At 36.3% G+C, this 21,567-nt stretch overlaps 1 protein-coding gene and 1 long non-coding RNA gene across 20 annotated transcripts in view; one reads left to right on the forward strand and one right to left on the reverse strand.

Moving 5' to 3' along the window:
* The window catches only part of NRP1 (neuropilin 1), a 182,440-nt gene continuing 160,873 nt past the window's right edge, over positions 1 to 21,567 (reverse strand). For 3 of the 7 annotated variants that reach the window (XM_074193135.1, XM_074193132.1, XM_074193134.1), the window contains 5 exons: positions 17,809 to 17,946; positions 10,279 to 10,553; positions 9,557 to 9,653; positions 6,566 to 6,616; positions 1 to 4,192 (listed from right to left, as the gene is read on the reverse strand). In XM_074193135.1, coding sequence (XP_074049236.1) covers positions 3,903 to 4,192; positions 6,566 to 6,616; positions 9,557 to 9,653; positions 10,279 to 10,553; positions 17,809 to 17,946 — 851 coding nt within the window. In that variant the 3' untranslated portion in view covers positions 1 to 3,902. The remainder of the gene's footprint in view (positions 4,193 to 6,565; positions 6,617 to 9,556; positions 9,654 to 10,278; positions 10,554 to 17,808; positions 17,947 to 21,567) is intronic. The other 4 variants (XM_074193130.1, XM_074193128.1, XM_074193133.1 and 1 more) reach the window with 2 other exon arrangements.
* The window catches only part of LOC141492636 (uncharacterized), a 94,697-nt gene continuing 74,651 nt past the window's right edge, over positions 1,522 to 21,567 (forward strand). For 12 of the 13 annotated variants that reach the window (XR_012469997.1, XR_012469998.1, XR_012470000.1 and 9 more), the window contains exon 1: positions 1,522 to 21,567. This exon is cut by the window's right edge and continues 8,355 nt beyond it. This is a non-coding gene — a long non-coding RNA (uncharacterized LOC141492636). The other variant, XR_012470002.1, reaches the window with a different exon arrangement.

The following is a 21,567-nucleotide window of genomic DNA, read 5'->3' on the forward strand; positions in this document are numbered from 1 at the left end:
AGCTCTCACTGGGGAAAGGGGCTATTAAGATCATATGAGAATAATTTATGAAAAAATATTTTGTAACTGCAAAGGGTAAGCCTTTAAGCTGTTGTTGACAATAGCTTTATTCCTAGCAAGCCTTCTGTCTAGGAAGGGTATTTTTTTAAAGCTCTTATTGGGAAGGAATTATATTTTATTAGTGACATCATTAATCTGGGATTATTATTCAACCCCTACAAAATTGTCTTTTGCTTATACTTTTATGATGAAAGAGTTTCAATGTGTTTGGTTTAGGGAAGGAAAGAGGATAATGAACAGAAAAACTCACAGATTCTCCCTCAGGGAAAGATATTCTTAGAAAGAATGGGGTGCCATAGGAACATGTTCCTCAATGTACCAAATATACCAGAGAATTAGACATTTCTAAAAAAAAGCAAGAAAAAGAGAAATGATTGGGGTTTTGGTAGTCTCTAGATTATAAGGGACAAGGGAAACTATGGGTTATTCTGGAACAATCTTTCTAAAGAGAATTATGTTGATCCTACAACACTTCAGCTTTTTTATTTTTCCAGATGGAATTGGAATTTCCTCAAATGCTATCGAATGGTTGATAATGATTCTACCATCTGCAACTCTGGTTTTTCCCTAAAAGGAGAATGTGTATGTGTGTGTGTGTAGGCCGTGGAGTCAGAGGTCCTAGGTTCAAATCCCTTACCTTATGCCTACTACCCATATTTCAGAAAAGTCATTTCAATTCCATGGACTTCAGGTTCCTTATTTATAAAGTGAGGGAGTTGTTTACCTGGTTTCTGTGGTCCCTTGTTCTAACTCTATGATGCTCTAAATGCTATATGCATTTCTCTCCCCCCCCTTTTCCATACACACACATCATTGAAATTCACCACCATATTTTTCTGCCTCTTATAAAGAACAATTTTAGCTAATGGAGCACAGAGCCTCTTGATATAACATTAGAGATTGAAAACCTACACCTGCTCCCCATACAACCCAATCTTCTATCCTCATCCAAATTAGGTTTTCATTAGGGCAGCTTGACATTGAACTTCAAACATCTATTCTGAGTGAGGTTTATTCAGCAAGGGTCTTCTCAATCTTTTGTTCTAAGGAGTATATTCTTTTATAATAATTAACTTCTTAAAATTCCACTGTCGTAAGACTTATCTGATTCTTGAAAAAAAATGCCATCTTCTCTAATGATGAGAGCCAAGGAGAATAAGAGGCATCAAGTTTGAACTATTTTATGAAAATGTTTAATCCAACTGTTTCTTTGGAATGTAGTAGTCATAGTTTGGAATTTCAGTTACAGTTCAGTTCTAGGTGGATTTTATGCTACTCAGTGTCTGAGAATACAAACGTCATTTAAAGTTAAGGCTTCACTGTTCATTTTGAAACAACAATTTACAAGTGTCCTATTATCATAGAAAATAAAAATTTCTGTAAAAAAAATTTGCACAAAATTTCATGGTGGTACAAAACATGAAGCAATAATATACCAGTAAAATGAAATCATTTTACTACAGAAGATTTTTTTATAGTTTTTCAATAAAGAAAAAAAATATGTTATTTTACACTTTTAAAAATTATGAAACAATCTAAAACAATATAAACTGAACATTCTGTAACACTGCCTTTACAAATTAATAACTTTATAAACATATAATTTTTAAATATATTTATCAGTGCAAGATACTTTTTAATTTAAAGTCGCAGTATCATTTTTCCTTGGTTGAAGGCAACTTTTAAGTCCATCACCTTCTAAGAAATGAAGTCTTTAGTGCTTTAGTCCTGGTTCTGGACCGGATGCCATCGGGGACAAAACTGATTCTTCTTTTGTGGCCCTTCATATTTTTCAAGAAACAAACAGCATTTCCAATCCAATTAAATCAAGATGAATGGGCTTTCCATACTAGGATGCAAATGTGACTCCCAGTAATGTATTAGAGAGACCAGTCCTTATGCAGGAGAGGGGGAAAGACCTACAAATCATTATATATACAACATGACACAAGTACACGGAAAACAATCAAAATTTCTTTGGGATACTTCACAGGCTGTCTTGGTAACAGAAGGTCTCACTTGCTATGGTGTTAGGAGCCCTAGGTCCTGCCCCAGAGAAGGCTTCTACTTTGTTCAGTGACTTTCAAAGAAGCCCAGAGGCATTCATTCACAGGAGGCACCAGTTTCCCCTGCTTTTGCCTGAATTTTTGATATGGGTTTTAATGTTTGCTACTTTCATCTCAGAACATTTTCCTTTCGAGGCCCCAAGATTTGGAATTTTTCTTTCAAATTAACTACTTTTTATTCCCCTCTCATCTTCCATCAAAACAGTTTCATTGGGGTTTAAAGGAATTTGACAACCTTACTTACTTGGTCAACGCGAGTTCTAAATAAGGTTACAATGGGATATGTAGCATTGAAATTTCATGGCTTTTATTCAGCCTATTTGTAACCCAATTCAATAAAAACACCCCCCCAAAACCCTCATTTTATCCTTTCCCACTGAACCCAAATACTTTAATTTTGATTATGGTTTTTGGGAGAAAAAGATCAAGTGAGTAAAAAGTTGAAGGAAAAAGGATACTGTCACTTTATAGAGTTAACAAGAAACCCAAAGTTAAACTTTGGGGGGAGTAAAATTAGGAATTTTCCTTTATTTATTTATTTATTTTTAAACATAAAGTCTAGTAAAATCCTCTGTCCATGTCAGCAAATTAAAGCTGCAGGTTTCTTTCCTCAACAGTGGCAAATGCCTATCTTTTAATCAGAGAAAAAAGACACAGAAAGATAGGAGAGAGTGAGAGAGAGAGAGGGAGAGAGAAAAAGTGAGAGAGAGAGAAAGAGAAGGAAAAAGTTTACATCTGAAAATACATTCCATATGAAAGGACAATAAAAGAGGATATTGCAGCTTTCTACAAAAGGGTCAAGAGACAAGGAACTGAATTACAGAAAAAGTAGAATGATCAAAGCCAAGTCACCCAACCTTCCAAGCCCTTGCCTTCCCAGGGGAGGGAGGGGTAACATTTCACACTAAAATATACTTTCTTCTTAGTCAGGACACCACCAGAGTTTGATTAGAGATAAGGACTTCTTTTCACCAAGGAAAAGAGAGTGGGTCAGTCAAGTGAACACAATGAGAACCAGTACAAACAAAAAGGCACTTTGGAGGACATAAATTAGCCAGTGCCAAGGACTGTTTGTTTCGGTTTCCGGTGGTACACTCGGGTCAGTTGCCAGTCATGGCTGATGATGGCACGTTATTCTGTATGGAGTCACAAGCACAAAGTCGAGTACAACACTGAAAACATCAAGGGAGATTGGACCGTATTGCTTCATAAAAAGAGCTGACACACTAAATCGGTACTGAGGCGACAGTACTCTTTCAAGAAGACAGCCTAACCCTTCTTTGCCTATGCACAACACGAGTAATTATACACAAGTACAGGCGCGAGAGTCCACTAAATCGTGGCTAATCCAATCTTTTCTGGGCACTGAGTTACAGGCAGCAAAGGGACCCCACTGAATACACTTGGTGACAGCATCTTGGATTTTGCACAGTTTAGAATAAAATCCATCAAAGGAAAAGGAGAAAAGAGAGAAGGGAATGGGGAAAGGACAAAAGGAATCATTAAGTCAATCCTACTTGGTCTCAACACCAGCATCTGATTATTTAAATCAAACCAACAGAAAAAGTTGACTGTCCATGATTCAGATTGTTAATACAGATGATTGTTCAGGTTTGTCTGTCGGCTATATTCATCAAACCTCCTGAGAAAACCTTGGCTCAGCGTCGTCCAACGCATGTTTCAGCCTGTACAGTAAAGGAAGATCAACAGTTCCCCAACACACTCAAGTTATGTCCTTCCGCTTAAATTCCTCGATGTGTCTTTTCACCTTGGCTTTCATGCCTCCGAGTAAGTGTTTTGTGTATTCAGTTTGTCTTTTTTCAACTTCACACCATCTACAAGTTCAAAGTTGTAATTCTCCAGGGCAGATAAATTTCTTTCAGACATCCCATTGTGCCAACAGGCACAGTAAAGGACAACTCCACATATGGCTCCCAAAAGGACACCAAGGGCACTCATGGCAATGATGGTAATGAGGATGGGGTCCAAGGTCTTCAGCACATTTCCTGGCTTTCTAGAGATGTTCTCATCACCTTCTCCTAATCCTTCGTATCCTGGTGTGCTTCCTAAGGGGGAGGGAAGAGAGGAAAGAAATAATTGCCTCTGTGAGCAGTCATAATACCAGATGAAAGTAAATGGGAAAAAATAAGAAAAAGATTCAAGGTCTGCCCTTTCCATCACTAAGAGTCTTGGGTGAATTTATAAAAGTTGAAGTCTGTTCCCCAGATGGCTGGGCGTGACTCAGGGTAGTTCAGTATCTTGGGTCTAGGTGATGTCAGATGGATGTTGACTTTGGGGTCAGATGGTTGTTGACTTTGGGATCAAATGTCTGGCATTTCTGACCAGTCAAGGTCATATTTTATTCTAATTCAAATTTCCTATGGAATTTAGATTTGGAACTTCTCTATTTATAATAGCTAATAATAAAAACAACAATAGCTATATAGTGATTATTTTGAGCTTGGTATTTATAATATACAATAATTATCTCATTTGATTCATCCATCCCTCAAAGTAGGTAGGCGCTCTTAATATTTTTGCTTTTTAGTTGAGGAAATAGAGGGTAGACTTGCTCAACATCACATAGCTAGCTAGTTAAGTGTTTGAGGCTGGATTTGAACTCAGGTTTTTCTAGTCTCCAAGTCTAGTGTTTTGTCCACTGTGCTACCTAGCTGACTTTTCATTATATCTAGTAAGTATTAGGTCAAATCTTTGGTCATTATGCTTTTTGAAATACTTAGACACACTAAGTCAAAATACTTAAGGCAGAAATTTAAACATGCCTTGTTCCAAAACTAAACATGAGGAATTGTTCAATGGTGTCCTTTTATGTGGCAAAGGCTGCAATCTCACTGTGTGTTTTACACATGTGTTTGTCCTGCCCAAGTGTAAAATTTTCACTCCACACAATAGGGTTTTTTCAAGCCTACTGTGGTTTCATTCAAGGCAGAATGAAGGCTTCAAGATATGCTTGTTCTTAGAACTAAAAACAAAGAGAAACTTGGCAAAGTTTGGCAAAGCTGGAATGTGTTTTTGGAAAGTCATAAAGTGTGGCCAATATAGTGGACTGGCTAGAAGTTACTTCATACTCAGTGGCCTCTCATCCTGGTGATTTCACCAAAGAAAGAAGCAGAGCTCCGCAAAGCAGTCACTGGGGAAATCTTTGCTTGACTGTGGGTGCATAAGGAATTATTAACACAGGAGCCTGGTGACTAATTACCTTGTACTAGAAAGGAGACTAAAAATGTTAATGTGAAACATGTTTGGTGTTTACTTAATGGTGTTCAGAACAACAACGATTCTAATCAAAGAAAACTAAAAATATATTCAGTGGGTCCCTAAACAGGGAAGGGGGAATACAAACCAAGGGACATATTAATAATACTCTCTCCCTTGATGAAATATTGTTTTGAAACAATATCTAATAAGGTTTACATGACAGTGTGTAGACTCTGTAACTAAGAACTATAACAGAATAACATTAATACACTCAATAACCCAATACATTAGGAGTGCTTTTGGATACAGCAAGAATACTTGCATAACCATGCTAGGTTCTGGCATGAGCATGAATATATGGAAAACATCCCAACTGTGGGAATGATGGGGGACTTCTATTGAGGGCACCCATGGCAATGATGGTATGCCAGTCCCTTTGCAGAGTGGTAATACAGGTCAACCCTGGTGGTTTCATTGGTTTTGGTTTTAGGTACTTTGCTCTTAAAGTTATTCAATACCTTCTGGGAGGCAGCATGACAGAATGGGAAGAGCCTTCTCAAGAGTGAGAGGTGGTCTTAAGTTTGACTTTTAGTTTTGTCCTTATTTGTGTGGCCTTGGACCCTTTTGTGGGCTTTGGTCTTTCTATCACTTTAAAAAAGGGATAAGCCAAATCTTTGAAGTCCATTTTGAGTTCTAGATTCTAAATTTGATGATCATTGGCAATTCCTAAACCAACTGAAGATAGAAATTTTATAGATGAGAACTAATTAAAAAGAAAACTCTTGAATTATCATGAAAACTAGGGCTCTTGTGGATTAGGAAGGAAATAGAAGGAAAGAGGTCAAACAGTAACACAATGGACTGAGCAGCACAAACAACTTATTAACATTTCCAGATGAATAATTTGCATCTGGTGAGTAACCAGTTTGAGTAAGAGTTTGATTTGTTGTCCTTTAGCTGTCAAGGCAAGATGTTTTCTCTATGTTAAATAGGGCCTGGCCTAGACTAGAGGGAGCCACAAAATGGCCTATTGGGCTGAAATTCTTATGCAAAATGAAGTAGGAGCTAAATGAAAAGATTAAGGGGAATCTTAGCGCAAGGTCGTACAACAACCCAAACCAGGTTAGAAGGACTTCTATTCAAAATCTCCCTCCAAGGTCAGATCTCAATAACAAATTCAGATAATATCATATCAGATTTGGTAAGTAAGATAATTTTACCTGTTTCAGGAGTGCCATTTTCTTTGTCTTTATTATCCAAATCTGTTGATTCTAATGATAAAAAAAAATGATAATTAAAAACACAAACATATAGCACACACATAAGTACATTTATTTTCTATGTCTCCTTTGGAGATGGCAGGAAGCTCAAGCCCTTTTGAATGATTAGAAATCAATAGAAGCATGACAATAAAACACACATAAATTTGCTAATCAGCCAGAATTGTGATATTTTGGCTTAATATCCTCAAGCTATTGCTTAATCTTTGTTAACAGGTGATGCTTCATTTATCTATCTATCTATCTATCTATCTACTTATTTATTTACAAGGCAATATAGGATTAAGTGACTTGGTCACACGGCTAAATATATGTTAAGTGTCTGAGGCTGGATTTGAACTCAGGTCCTCCTGACTCTAGGACTGGTGCACTAATCACTGTGCAACCTGGCTGCCCCTCAGATAATGTTTTTAGACAATGGGAGAGGGAAGCAGCAGTTTGAGTAAGTTTGATAGGGGCAAGGATACAAGACTAGTATAAATGCCTGACCCTAAGCAAGGCAGTTAAGTCTCTCTTACTGCACTCAGATAATTCTATAATACCACAAGCCAGGTACCACTGGGGTAGTATCCTTCCAAGGAGTTATTTCCTCACATTAAAAAAAAATCAGAAGTAGCCAATCATAGCAGGATGATCTCTGGAGAGCCAGTGGGAAGGGCATTAGCCATTATAGTCAATGTTATGTATTTTAGCCAGTTAAATAGCTTCCATTCTCAATTTTACTTTCTTTATATAAACCTGACTTGAATTTAGTGACAAAGGCTGAAGTGCAACATTTGGAGCCTCTTATGGGAAGCATGTCTGTAGGAGATTGGTACAGTTAGAATGTTGGAACCTTAAAAGAAAAGTTGATCAACCTTTTGGAAACCACAACTTGAATAGGTACCCTTCTCTGAACCCCTCAGACCCCAGACTCCCTTCTCTGAAACCCTAACACACTTAAACATTTGGCAGTGAGTGATTTTGTTGGTTTCAGAAATGCTGGTTTTTGTCCCTTGACCAGTTAAGACCATGAACTCACTGGGAGTAAAACTGCAATGGGTCCTTCTTCTATAGCTCCCACAGTGTTTAGATGCAAGATGCACTGGGAAAACAACACATGCTTTGGGACTGATGGGACAAACATATAGAATTTTCATTGGAGAGTAAAACAAAGGATGTCTTTCTGGAACTGATTCGCCCCAGTGACTTCTGCATTTTTTATCTGAAAATGTGAGCAACAAGTTGAGTAACTGCTCCTTACAAGGGGAAGCTTCCCAGAGATTGGGGTGGGGGCAGTGAGTTCAAGTGGATATTGTATAAAATATCAATGAGTCAATAGACATCTCCATAACCCTCTATAGATCTTGCTTGAGGAGTCCCATAGGATCTACTGGTAGGGAACCCCATTTCTTGTCCTGTAGCCCTATGTAGTGCTCAATGCACACTAGCCTTATGAGTAATTATCAGTGACTAGAACCAAAATATTAGGCATTACTCTTCCCTGTCACAATCTGATAAATGCAATTTATACTAGTCCACTGGGGTATCAAAAATAATATCTTCTCCCATAGATCAAAGAAATAAGCATTTCCCCACTGTATTTTTTCCCGTTGCTACTATTGACCCAGTCATATTTTTACCAGCACTTTAGAGTTTGTATGCAGGTAACTACACTGCTGGGAAATAACTTTGAAAAGTGAACGTTTCCAAAAAAAAAATCCCCAACCTATTACAAAGAAAAGTTTTTAAATTGATGTCACAGATTTGTCCTCTTTAGCTAAAATTAATGCAATGAATTTAAATGATGATATATAATGTTAGAGTCAAAGTGGAATAAATGAAGCTTGGGATAAACAAGTATGCTATTACAATGACATTAACACTGCCTTTTGAAATAGTTTAGAAATTAAGAAATATGGTCCACAATTTTTTTCCTATTTTAGACATACTTCAAAAGGGCACTAGCACCAGAGCCAATTGTGAGTGTAAAGAATACTTCTCTTCATTTTGTTAAAAAAATAATTCGTCAAAAAATTAATTTCAGTTATTTTGGAGTAGAGAAACCTTTCTTTTGCTAACTTATGATAATGCAAGATATTTACAGAATTTATAAATTACTGACATCACCTTAGTTATATTTCATGCAATCAATTTTCCAAGTTGACTCTGTGCATTTAAACATCAAAATACTTGGAATTATTAAATTATTTGAATATTTCAGTTACCTTCCAGGGATTTAGGGTTGCTTTAGACATTGCCTTTAATAACATCGTTTGGACTGTAAACTGGTGGATAAAGAACTAGCCTTGGAAACAGAAAGACCTTGGTTGAAGTCTCACCTCTGACACCAACTGACCATGGGACTCTGAGCAGATTGATTAAGATCTCAGTTTCCCTGAAACTCTCTAACACTAACAGTGCAGGGAAAAGTGTTGACTTGCAATGGTGAAGGGAGATTGCTTTGACTCCCACCAAGGAGTCAAACTGGGATGCCAACTAGGAGCTGTTGCATTCAATAACCCTCCTATCATTTTGAAGATTCTATAGGCAAGCAATTAAAAAGAAGGGAGCAATAAAATCAACCAATCAGTCAACAGCATTTTTTAAAATGCAAATTCTGTTCAAGGCACTGTATTAATCATTTACAAAAGTAAGACAGAAAAATTGAATTGGTATTTGTGAAGCTGGCTCTTTACTTACTATTACAAGGCTCTTTAAAGTGATCAGGTGATATCTCTTTGTGTTGAAATAGTATGGTTGTGAGGGTTAATTTAGCCAACTTTCCTTGTGGGTCTCTATGTTCACCTGTGTCATATATGTCCTTGAACATAACTTATTATATACTGAACATATAGTTCCATAAGACTGAGATAAAGACAGGAGCAGAAATGAGAACATTATTCTAAGCCACATCTTCATTGGTCCCATTCTATGACACCCCATACTTACTTTTACAATCCTCCTGTGAAATGTGGTTATTAATACTAATGTCGTCAACTGCAATCCCTCCAAGGTTTCCTTTTCCGATTTCACCTTCAACAATCACCTAGCAAAGTGAGAAAATTTTCACACTGTTTAACTGATAGTGCCAAATTGCAGTGCTTACAAATGCTTGCTCAGCTCTAACAGTACTCAAATTAAGTTCACGAGCTTTCACATAAGCACATGCTTTGCTCATCAATTGATATTAGCTGGTTGGGATGGTGTAGACTAGAGCATCACTTCACACATTCTTTTAAAAATAGAAACTTTAAAACTAGGGGAAAAATCATCAGATGAAAGGGATGAAATGTTGTGACTGCCCAGAAATAGTTTGGAAGGCAGCATTTTCTGTTCTTTCTCAGGTAATTACTTCTATTCATGCAATTTGGGAGACCATGAAATATGCTGACATTATAACTTTCACAGCAACAATATCCTAGACTCAGAAGGTTTAACACCACCACCATCCCCATCACCATTAACAGCAACAACAAATCAACAGTCTTCTGGAATTTTTGGAATGTTTTCTGATCTCTTTCCCCTCATTTTTTTTTTGCATAACCCCCAGGAGGTGACATTTTCAAAAGATGCCTTGGTCGGATCTCTCTTCTAAAGCCTTTTTAAAGCCTTTCAACACTCTAATTGATCATAAAAATCAACTGCCTATCAACCTAGGCAAGTCAACATACCTGATAATGTTTCACAGACTTGTGAAGTAGAACACGTCCTTCCTTCCAGTGGTTCCCTTGATGCCCAATGGCAGTCCAGAGAGTTTGATCATATTCTTCTGGTTTCTGGTAGCGCAGTTTGACCCTCAAGGTGCCAACATGGGAACCTGACATGTGGTACCAGAAGGTCATACAGTGGGCGGAGTTCTGGGAATAAACAATGGGGCTCAGCAGCCGGGCCACTTTGCCCTTCTGATTTTCATCAGCTTGGGAATAGATGAAGTTGCCATCTCCTGCTGTGACAATAAGACTGTGTTAGGAAGAGTGGCCGCATTCACTGTTCTTTTGCTTCTTTTCCTTTGAAATGCTTCTCTCCCTTCCAAGAGTCTTTTTCCTCAGAGTTGCCAGGACCCATGGGACTAAAGGGAAAAGGGACCCTTCCCAGGGAACTCTTAAAAAGCCTTGCTTGGTAGCCAAGGCTCTTCTATGTTCGTATTAGCAACAATAATCTGATTAGGAGAAAAGTCTGGTAGTTATTCTTTATTCTCTAAAGCCTCATTAATTCATATCCTGTTCCTTTGGAACCGTGATCATTTTGTCATGGTTTGGGGTTGAAGTCTGGCTTCTTAGAGAAAACAAACTGTTTTCAGTCACCTCTAATACTTCCTCAGCAATGCTCATTTGCATACAAACATGGACTGGACTAATTAATTCTGATTCTGGACTATTCATTAAAACATATCTAGGACTTCTACCTGATCAACATTTGTTGTAAATGTTTGTTGAGTGATCTTGTAAATGTTTGTTGTATTGAATTGAATTTATGCAGAGCCTTTGTGTAAATGCCATTGTCCTGGGCACCAGCCAAATTGGAACTCTAGCTACTAAGGCATCCTGCTTCATCTTGGTTGTTGATGATGATAGCTGCATAGTACTTTATATATAAAGACCACACATATAAACATACATGAATAATGTAATTGATACATGTATACATAGATTTACATACATTTGTATATATTTCAACATATCATATATTATCTCTATCATCTCTACATCTACCTCTATTTATATTTTTATCTATGTCCCTATTCAGGTCTGTGAAATTAGAGTTATTATTATCTCATTTTTGTATATGAAAGAGATTAAAGGGCTTTCCCAGGGTCACACATAGGAGTGGAATTTACACTCATGTCTTCCTGACTGCTTTTCCACTGCACTATATCTACTGTGTCCTTAACTGCCACCAGTACTGACAAGGACATGCAAATACATAATATTACAATTATACAATGAGTCTTTTGGTTTTGTATTTTATTTTGTTTTTTGTTTCTAATAGAGATGTTGGTTGAAGTGAATCAACAATACTTTTTTTTTTTGTTTTGTTGTTGTTTAACCACTTTTTCTAGCCCTCTCTGACGATTTGTTACCCCATTTGTTTGGTTGTTTGTTTGTTTTTAGCAGAGACACTGGAATGTTTGTCATTTCCTTCCTGGGTTCATTTTACAGATGAGGAAACTGAGGTTAAGTGATTTGCCCAGGGTCACAGATAATTTGTTAGCTGCTGGTTTATATTATGTGCATATTTTGAAGAGATACAATTGCAGTTTTTAAAAAATGAAATGTATTTATTGCTTTTCTCTAATTCTGTTATCTTCCCAGTTAGTATGAGATGGGTAGGTCTCTCTTGCATTTGGAAATGGCAGGGTATGTGTGTGTGGAGGGGTGGCATCTGACTGGCACAATGGATAGAGAGCTAGACCTGGGGTCAGAAAGACCTGCAAGCTTTATAAACCTCTGCCTCAATTTCCTCAACTGTAAATGGGGAAATGAGATAATACTTGGAAAGCACTTAGCACAATGTTTAGCCCATAATAGGCACTATAAAAATGTTAACTATAATAATAATAAAATAATAATAATAATAAATATAAAATAGCAATAGTAATAATGGTGGTGGTGGTAGCACCCCCCCCACAAATAATATATATAGTTCCTAACTCTTAGGTTCTTAGACTCTTAGGTCTAGGTATCAGATTTGAATCCATATAAAGTCACATTTTTGAAGCCTTTTGGAATGGACTGGTTTTGGCAGTGGAGATACTCTCTGAGCTATAATTACTAACTATTGGTTTTGCTTTTAATTGTCCCCAGTGGGAAAATATCCCTCTGTCACCACTGGGTCCAAACATATAACTCATGCTACATTGTTTGCCCTTTAAACAGAAATCACTCAAGCTAATGGCAATGCTTCAATGCTTCCAGGGGCTATGATTTCATTGGTATGGTCAATCCTTCCAAGGTCTCAGTTTCTAATCTTTCTGTGATTTAGAAGAATCACAAGGGGTTTTTTCACCCCTTTCATCATCAATCTACATTCAACTGGTGTTGAATTTTTTGAATTCAACTAAATTGGTCTTTAGACCATGGATATATATAGTTGGTCCCTAGGTCTGTACCTCAAGCTGTTTTACTTTGGTAGTAACTGCTGGATCTTGTATTTTCATGTTCAGTGACCTGGAAGAACCCATGATCATCTCCATGTTATATTGAGGCATTGGAGTAGGACCAATGCTAATGTACAGACATGGAATTATGAATCTTATTCTCTGCCTTCAATGAACAGTCAATATATTTCAATATGCAATAAAGAAAGAGCACTGATTTTGAAATCAGATGACCTCAGTTCAGATTCTACTCCTAAGACTTAGTATCTATTTGATCTTGGGCAAGGTCATTAGCATCCCTATGTTTTAGGTTTCAGTTTCCTTAGCCATGAAATCACAGGGTTCAATTGGATAGTCTTTGCAGTATAGCTTTTGATCTATAACTCTAAGTCAAATTTACATATTTTTTGGAATAAATATTTGGTATACATGATTTTGTACCTTTTTAGTCATATTCAGAGAGAAGAATAATGCTTTAGTAGACATGGGCTATACAATTCAGTTCTGTCTATTTCCCAGTATGGTTTCATGTTCATTCTGTGTTAATGTTTTTAATAATGATGGTAATAAAAGAATGATTGAAGTAAACCATAGCTTACACTGTTATTTATGGTTAATGATTATCCAAATGTGAATCTAATTGGCCATCCCTGAACTACTAAATCTATCCATTTTTGGCTCACTTTGTCTAAGAGATAAATTTACTGATGTCTTGATATCTGGAAATCTATTTATCTCAGGGTACACAAAGAAAGAATGTCTGCCCACAGAAATTGATAGTCACAAATATACCTTTCTGAAATGAAACTTTGGAGACTTAAGAAATCCAATACACTGAGGAGTATCTACGTGGTTTAGACTGAGTACAAGTATGAAATGGTAAGATCTCTTGCATTTAATGGATGGGTAAAAGCTACTAGAATACTGTAGCTTGAAGTCAGGAAGATACGAGTTCTAATCCAGATTCAGGCACTTATAAATTGTGTGACACGATCAAGTTTCCTCAACTGTAGGATGAAGATAATGATAGTACCTACTGTTTTGGACTTGTTTAAATTAGTCAGGGAAAAGGTAGGATTTGAAGAACTAAATGATCTCATAGACCCTTTTCAGCTCCAATTCCCATGATCTTAATGTTTAATAAACTCAGAGTGAATGAAGATTAATTCAGTTCAAGTTCTTGGTTTGAATGAATTAATGTTCTTTTCCTTCTGAGTTAGTTTTAGAAATAATTAAAATAATTCCCCTATTCAGTAGTATGGAGAAGGAAATGGCAAACCATTAGAGTATCTTTGCCAAGAAAATCCTAAATGAGATCATAAAGAGTCAGATATAATAGAAATGACCAAATAACAAAAATTCAAATGGGTTAATTTTTGTGTCCTGGTCTTTATATTCTGACTATCCAAGATTAACCCAAAAGATCAGTTATTCAACAATTCAACATAACAAATACTTCCTAAGCAATTACTATTTTTAAGTCACCTTAGTAGGTTCTAGGAAACAAAAACAAAATATTCCCTTCCATCTATTATATTATAAAACTTATATTTTACTGGTGAACAAGACAACATTGTCCTTAAAACTACCTGATTAGAACTCAGCTTTCAATCTGCTTCCTTTGAGAGGAGGAGCTCCTCCTGCCCAGCTCCTGTCCTCCTCACCAAAGAAAAACCTCTAACTCAAAAACCTGGTCAGAAAAACTTGAGTATATCGTGGTTAAAAGTTTTAAAAGTCTGGAACTTCAAACAGAGCTGTTTTAAGTAAGTCTAAGGTTGGGCAACATGACATAGCATCTGGATAATATTATTTTAAAACTGTTCCCATGACTTGAATTGCAAAATTTTCTCAAGAGAAAGGATGGATGAAAGGAAGAAATGAAAGAAGGAAAGAAGGAAGGAAAGGAGGGAGTGAGAGAAGAAGGAAGAGCAGAAAGAAAAAAGTAAAGAAGAAAAAGCAGAAAAAAGGAAGGAAGGAGGAAAGAGTAAGAAATAGGAAGGATGGAAGGAAGACATAGGAAAGAAGAAAGAAGAAAGAGAAAAGAAGGGAGGAACAGTTAGAAAGAGAAAAAAGGAAGGAAAGAAGAAAGGGGTAGAGAAAGAGAAAGAAAAGGAAAGAAAAATGAAATAAAATTAATGCCTAGAAAAACTAGAAAATTGTAAAAGAATGTGTGGTTGTGTGTGTGTGTGAAGTTTTTTTGTTAGCATTTCAGTAGACATTTATTTTTAGTGACGATAGCATTCACTGGTCCAATAGCCAAGCTGAGATGACTGGTTATGAAAACAGAGGAAGCAGCACTTTTTGGACTATTAATTTAAACCCAACTTTTGTAATCCATCTAGTCAAAAAATACAGATATTTTTCCTTTTAGGGATTTTATCCCAGTTCTGGGTCAGGAACTCTGTGTTCGTTGTCTCAATTAGTGCTTTCCTTCTGCAGCCTTTTAGCTTTTGTCAGTCTCTGGCTCGCTTAGCTTTTAACCTCCTTTGAATGTCAGATCCTACTGAGCCATTTGCCTTCACTTTGCATCAATTTTTTCACCATTACTGCCTTCATTTCAGCTAATTGCATTTAGTTAATTTGATGCCATTTATATGTACAGTGCCATTTACAGTCAAAGTATTTTAAGTTTTTTAAAACTACTTGTCTTAAGATTCAATGAAAAGTGTCTCAGGACTGAAGGAGTCCAATTTTATCTAATTTCCTTGTCATTCTCATTAGGGCAAGGGGGAGGGGAAGGTTAGAACAGTGTAAGAGGAAGGCCTATCTGGCACACTTAATGCTTCCATTCACCAGATACAAAAGGAACAGCAAAATAGACTGATAATCCATGTCACCCTAATCCATGCTACCAAATCACCAACATGGGGGATCTTCTTTATATGAGGTTGCAAAATACCACCAAATTCCTACCCTGGGAATCCACGGGGAAACCATTACTTCTGAATATGCAGTATTTGTAAAAATAACAGTATATTGAAAGTGTTTCTCCAAGATGGGAAATTCTTGCTTCTTTATACTTTTAAGCTAAGTGAATGTCAAAGAAGAGGTGAACTGAAATTGTTCCTTCTCAGCTTTTTGTCTTATTGCTTCTTTTACAAGATGGGAAAAGATTATTTTATTTGGGGGAACACTTTTTTTGGGGGGGATGTACCTTCACCTGTTCAGAAATGAAGAAATGAAGTTAAAGTCTTTCAAAACAGAACTAGCATAACAGACCATCTAGCCTATCCCACCTCAAGGCCTATGTAAGAGTTAAGTACTAGATGGTTTAGATTTTCTTCATCTCTGAATAAAAAGAAAGTTATAGACATAGTATACTTGTATTTCACCTTTTCACAAGTCTTTTGATACTCTTTTTCTTTTTTTTAGGTTTTTGCAAGGCAAACAGGGTTAAGTGGCTTGCCCAAGGCCACACAGCTAGGTACTTATTAAGTGTCTGAGGCCGGATTTGAACTCAGGGACTCCTGACTCCAGGGCCAGTTCTCTATCCACTGTGCCACCTAGCCACCCCACTTTTGATACTCTTGTGGACAAGGTAGAAAGGTATGGACTTGGAGAGCACATTTTTGTTGGGTTTGAAATGCATTGAATGACTGGACCCTAAATATTGTATTCAATGAATAGTCTGTTGTAAATCTAGAATAAGAGTTCTAGAGGAGTACCACAAGAGTCTTCTCCTTAGCCCTATTCTACTTAATAGTGTTATTAATAATTGGATAAAGGCATAAACATCAAGATAATCCAATTAGAAAATAACATGACATAAGAAGTCATTTGTCTATATCTATGTGTGACTATATCATTGCTATTTATTTTAACCAAGACAGATTAGTTGTTAAGTACAAAGCATGGTACCTGGGTATAAAAATGCCAACTATTGTTATGATTTCCAATACATTATTGTTTTTGTTTTGCATATATTTTATATACAAACATACACATGAATAGATTGTCTCCTATAAAAACTGTAAGCTTCTTAAGAGCAGGGACTTTTTCATTTTTAGTTTTGTGTATCCAGGATCTGCCCTAGCAAGTACATTGATTCCTGAATTTTAACCTGTTTATTACACTGAGGATGACAAAAATCAGGATCCCCTAACATCCTGATAGGCTAGAAGGATGTACCAACTCTAATAAGATGGCATTTAATGGAGATTAATATAATGTTTTGGAGCTATATTAATTTGGAGTTAAACTGAACTGCTTAAAACTTAACTGTTAAAATATGAACAGAAAAAGACATGAAAAAAGAAATAAGAAATTTTTAGGGGAAGGCAAATTTCATCAGTTAGCAGTAAGATCAGGCATTCAAAGAAGTTAAAAGTTCTCCAGAACAAGGGAGGTTATAGTTCCACTGTATTTGGTTCTGATTTTTAGAAGGACATGGAAAAACTAAAGGTTTTCTAGGGGATGATGTGAGAAATCAAGTCATCCCATAAAAGGATCATAGGACTTAGGAAGAACATGATAGCTAACTGGTTTCAAATATTTGAAGAGCTGCCATGTGAAACATTAAATTTGTTTTACTTAGTTCCACAGGGCAAGACTAGGAGCCATGAGTAGACAGCTATTGAGAAAGAGATTTCAGCTAAATAAAAGAAAAACTTATTAATAATTAGAGCTCTTAAAAAGTGGAATGGAGTATTTTGGGAGGTGGTGAATTCCTAGTCCCTGGAGGTCTTTCAATCTTTCTATATTGGATCATCAATTATATGTGATATTATAAAAGTGAATTCTGCCTTTCTAACTCTATGGTTTTATTTTTTAATTTTAGGTCCAAAAATGACTAATTCATGTGCATTTTTCTTCTGCTAAATGACTTCCCAGGAGGGACATTATTCATAGGAGAAATAAAAACCATAATTCTTTGCTGCTTGCCTTGAGTACATCTTCATATTAGAAAGAAAATGACAAATATAATGTCTTGATGATGGGACCCCATTTATAAGCCTCTTGTCTCAAATAACTTTCTAACTCAAAATACACAGAAACTAGTGCAACCACTCCCTCCCCCCACTTTGTTTCCCCCCCACCAATGAGAATTCTCTAGTTCAAAAATGATTCTTGGTGAGAATGGAGTTTACCATGAACTCATGAATACCTGAGTGATCTTGGATAGGCCCCGTCTTGCTGGTCAGCACACTCCATTTTAACTCCACATGATTGTCATGTTCCCACCGACAAAAGGTCTTATGAGACCCCCAGCCAAATCCACAGTTAAATCCGTATGCTGTAAACTCTTCATTGGGCAGGGAAGAGAAAAAGACATGGGCAGGAAAAAAAAACAGAGTTAATCATCTAATTTAGAATAAAATAGAGATCTCAATTAGTCCCTGGACAGAAAATTTATGAGATTCATATCTATTTGAATATTCTGGGAAGGCCATAAATATCAGGACTGCCAGGAACTTGAAATGCAGAGGAAAATGTCAAATGTTTTCAAAATTTCATTTAGCTATTTTTTCTGGCTTTAAACAGATTAGAGATGGCAATGTCAAATTGGTTTTACATAAAAAAATTAAAGATGGTATCTTTCAATGACATGTATAGTACCATTTGAAATCCCTCCTTTCACAATATTTAATGGTCCTTGATAAGGCTGAATCATACAGACTGAAATCCACAAATAAGAATATTCAGAGGAGACTGACCCATATACTTAAAAAATCTGGATGTGTGGACTGTTTTAAGAGTGCAATATTGATGTGTATACAAATTTTTACAATACTCTAGACTAGAATTCAGATGAAGTTTTTTGGGGAGAATTAGGATATTTTTGTGCTCTTTATATAATTTAAATAAATTTTTACTTTTATTCTCACTTTTAGGATTTTGAAAGTTTGTGGTAAAATTAAGGTCTCTTCCCTTAATAGATACAATAATAAGCTATGGATGCTTCTATGAATATTTTTTTTGTTTAAGAAAATAAGACATTCAGAAACCAGAATAATACCAGCAAATTTCATTGCCTTTAATGTAGTTTAAACCGTCCACAAGATGGCAGCATTGAAATGGAAAGGGGAGAGAGACAAATTGGGCGTACTGCCAATTGAACTTAAAATTAACCTCACAACAAGTTTCATGTACAGCAGGGGAAGTCTGGTATCTTAAGGCTTATGATGGTCAGAAGGAGATCATATCTTGCTTTGAGTTTTAACTTTGCCCAAGTATTTTGCTTTATCTACTCAGAACTGTTATCCCTCCCTACCAGCCTCCTCCTTTTCCCTCTAACAATGGTAGTTGGAATTTTAATGGAAAGATCTATTAAACAGATAAGGATGAAATTCTTTACATTTTACATTCCTGGCATCCAAGGAACACTTTGAAAACACTAGTATTTGCTTCTAATCCATATCAAATTCTGAAAGAAGGGTTCCACCAGATATATACTGTCAAAATGGAACAGAAAAAATTCCTAATTTCAGTGACAATGTGACCTCTCCAAAGGGTGACAACAGAAGTCCAGAGAAGTAAACTAGGAAACTAGATGATGTATATAATGTGTGCATTATCAGCCAGTAGAAAAGGGCCATATTTCACAGTTCTAGTGTCACTAAAGAGATATATTATATGTCTAATCTTTCATAACCATGAAATAAGGCTTCTTAAAAAGCATGAGAAAGCCTCTCCAAAATTTACCACACTTTTGTCTAACAAGATTAAATTATGTAGATGAAGGACAGTAAATTGAAGTTTGAATGGTGGCAGCCTTGGATGTTGCAATCTGATCCTACTGGACTGTATTGTTACATAACTACATGTTAGAAAAATGTTAATGGGAACATTTTATTTTGCGAGTGTCACCCTCAAAGATATTTTAGAAAATATTCAGTACAGGAAGACTATGAGGTATTTAATGTATAATAATTCATATTATATTTCCTTTGCTAAAACCATAAGCATATCCTTCAGTAGAGGAAACCACCACATCTGTGAATTAAACTAAAGGATTTCAATTGATGTCACAAACATATGAGTTTAGATTCTTATTATTACCAGGATTATGGAATCTCTTTGTCTGGAAGTCTTTTTATAATAAAAAAAAGACTTAGATTATCATCTATTTAGGAAGTTGTGGGTGTGGTCGTGTGTGGTGGGTCAGGGGAACTTCCAAGGTCCCTCCCAATCTGGCAATCTTAAGTTTTGATCAGAGCTTGCTGATTGCTACATGTGCATTACTTTGATTCTTTCATTCTATTTGTTGGTCATTGAATTTATGACTTATGGCTAGTTTTTCATTCTGTATGAAACTGTGGAAGGAAGGTCTTTTAGGGTGGTGAATATGGTTTGAAGTTTCAAAATCTGTCCTGGGCAAAAAAAGTAATTGGAGGCGCAAGATACCCATAAATGTAAACTGAACATCGGAATATTGACCCCTAAATCTTCAAAATACTATCCGGGTACCATAACTGCACAATTCTCATTAAAGCAAATGGGAATAATGTAGTTAAATCCCGGCTTGACTCTTAAAAAAATAGCAGGAAACAATATTGTGAACTTAAAACAAATTTATAGTCTCAGAGAGCAAGGACCAGCTGTACTTATAGAGCCAATCTTACTCACAGTTGAATCATTAACGGTGAATGTGCACGAGGATTTAATTTTAAAGTCTAGTATACAAAGTTTCTATTGAGTAGTTGAACATTCCCAACTCACAGACTGGTCTTTACCATTCAGACAAGGGGAGGTGATGAGGGGCATGGAAATTGCAAGGACACTAACACACTTCGAGTTGCTATAGCAATATTTGAAGACACAGAAACATATGAGGCCTGGTAGAAGAAAAGTATATTGAAAAAGATGGCAGTGGTACCAGCTGTCTTGGCATAGCACTGATGGAATCTTGCATATAATGCAACCACTCAGAAGGTGTGAGAATATTATGGGTTTGCTGAGTTTACTAACAGTTGTGAGATTTATACTCTGGTTGGTTTTATTTGACCATGGCAGAATTGGATTCTAATAAAGTTCTAATGAGCTCTGATTTTCTACAGTTTATGAAAAATAGTGAGAAAGACCAATGTTTCCAGGTTCTCTGATACACAAAGAACTATCCAAACTGGTGAAGACTGGCCAAAAGAACCTTCCAATCAACTCAGAGCCAATTTTGGTATAAACCTGACTTTCTGTTCTTCATGGCTTCAGAGACGAGAAGAAGCATGAGGGGAAAGTTACTGGGAAGCAGAGTTAGGTCTGATATCTAACAGGAAAAACTTTGACATAATTGAAGTCATCCCAAGGCTATCTACGGAGGTTGTGGACTCTTCCTTACAAAACATCTTTAAATAAAGGCTGAATGACTTTTTGTTGGGTAAGTTTAAGAGGGAATTCTCACTCAATGGCTTTTTGAGGTACTTGCCAATTCTCACATACTGCGTAAATGCAGTCTACTCTATGCTTAGAGGCACTAATGAAACATAACTCAAGGACTCACATGAAAATGACATTTTAAGACTTATAAAACCCTTTCTCATAAACAACCCACAAGATAGATAAGACAAGTATTATGTTTCTCATTTAACAGATGAGGAGTTCAAGCCTCTGAGAGGATAAATAATTTGTCTAGGTGGCTCAATTGACATAGTTCTTTGCCTGGACTCAGAAGACCTAAGTTCAAAGTTGACTTCACACATCTAATACTGGTGCTCCTGGACAATTCACTTAACCTCTATATGCTTCAGTTTTCTCATCTGTAAAATGGAGATGATAATAGAATGTACCTCCTAGGGTTGTTGTGAGGAGCAAACAAAATAATCACAGTAAAACCTTTATTGCATTGAATGGTATGTAGTAGATGTCATATAAATGTTAGCTAGCAGTAGCAGCAGCAGCAGCAGCAGTAGTAGTAGTAGCAAGCAGT

The sequence above is a fragment of the Macrotis lagotis genome, chromosome 7 (genome assembly GCF_037893015.1).
Source record: "Macrotis lagotis isolate mMagLag1 chromosome 7, bilby.v1.9.chrom.fasta, whole genome shotgun sequence".
NCBI lineage: Eukaryota > Metazoa > Chordata > Mammalia > Peramelemorphia > Peramelidae > Macrotis > Macrotis lagotis.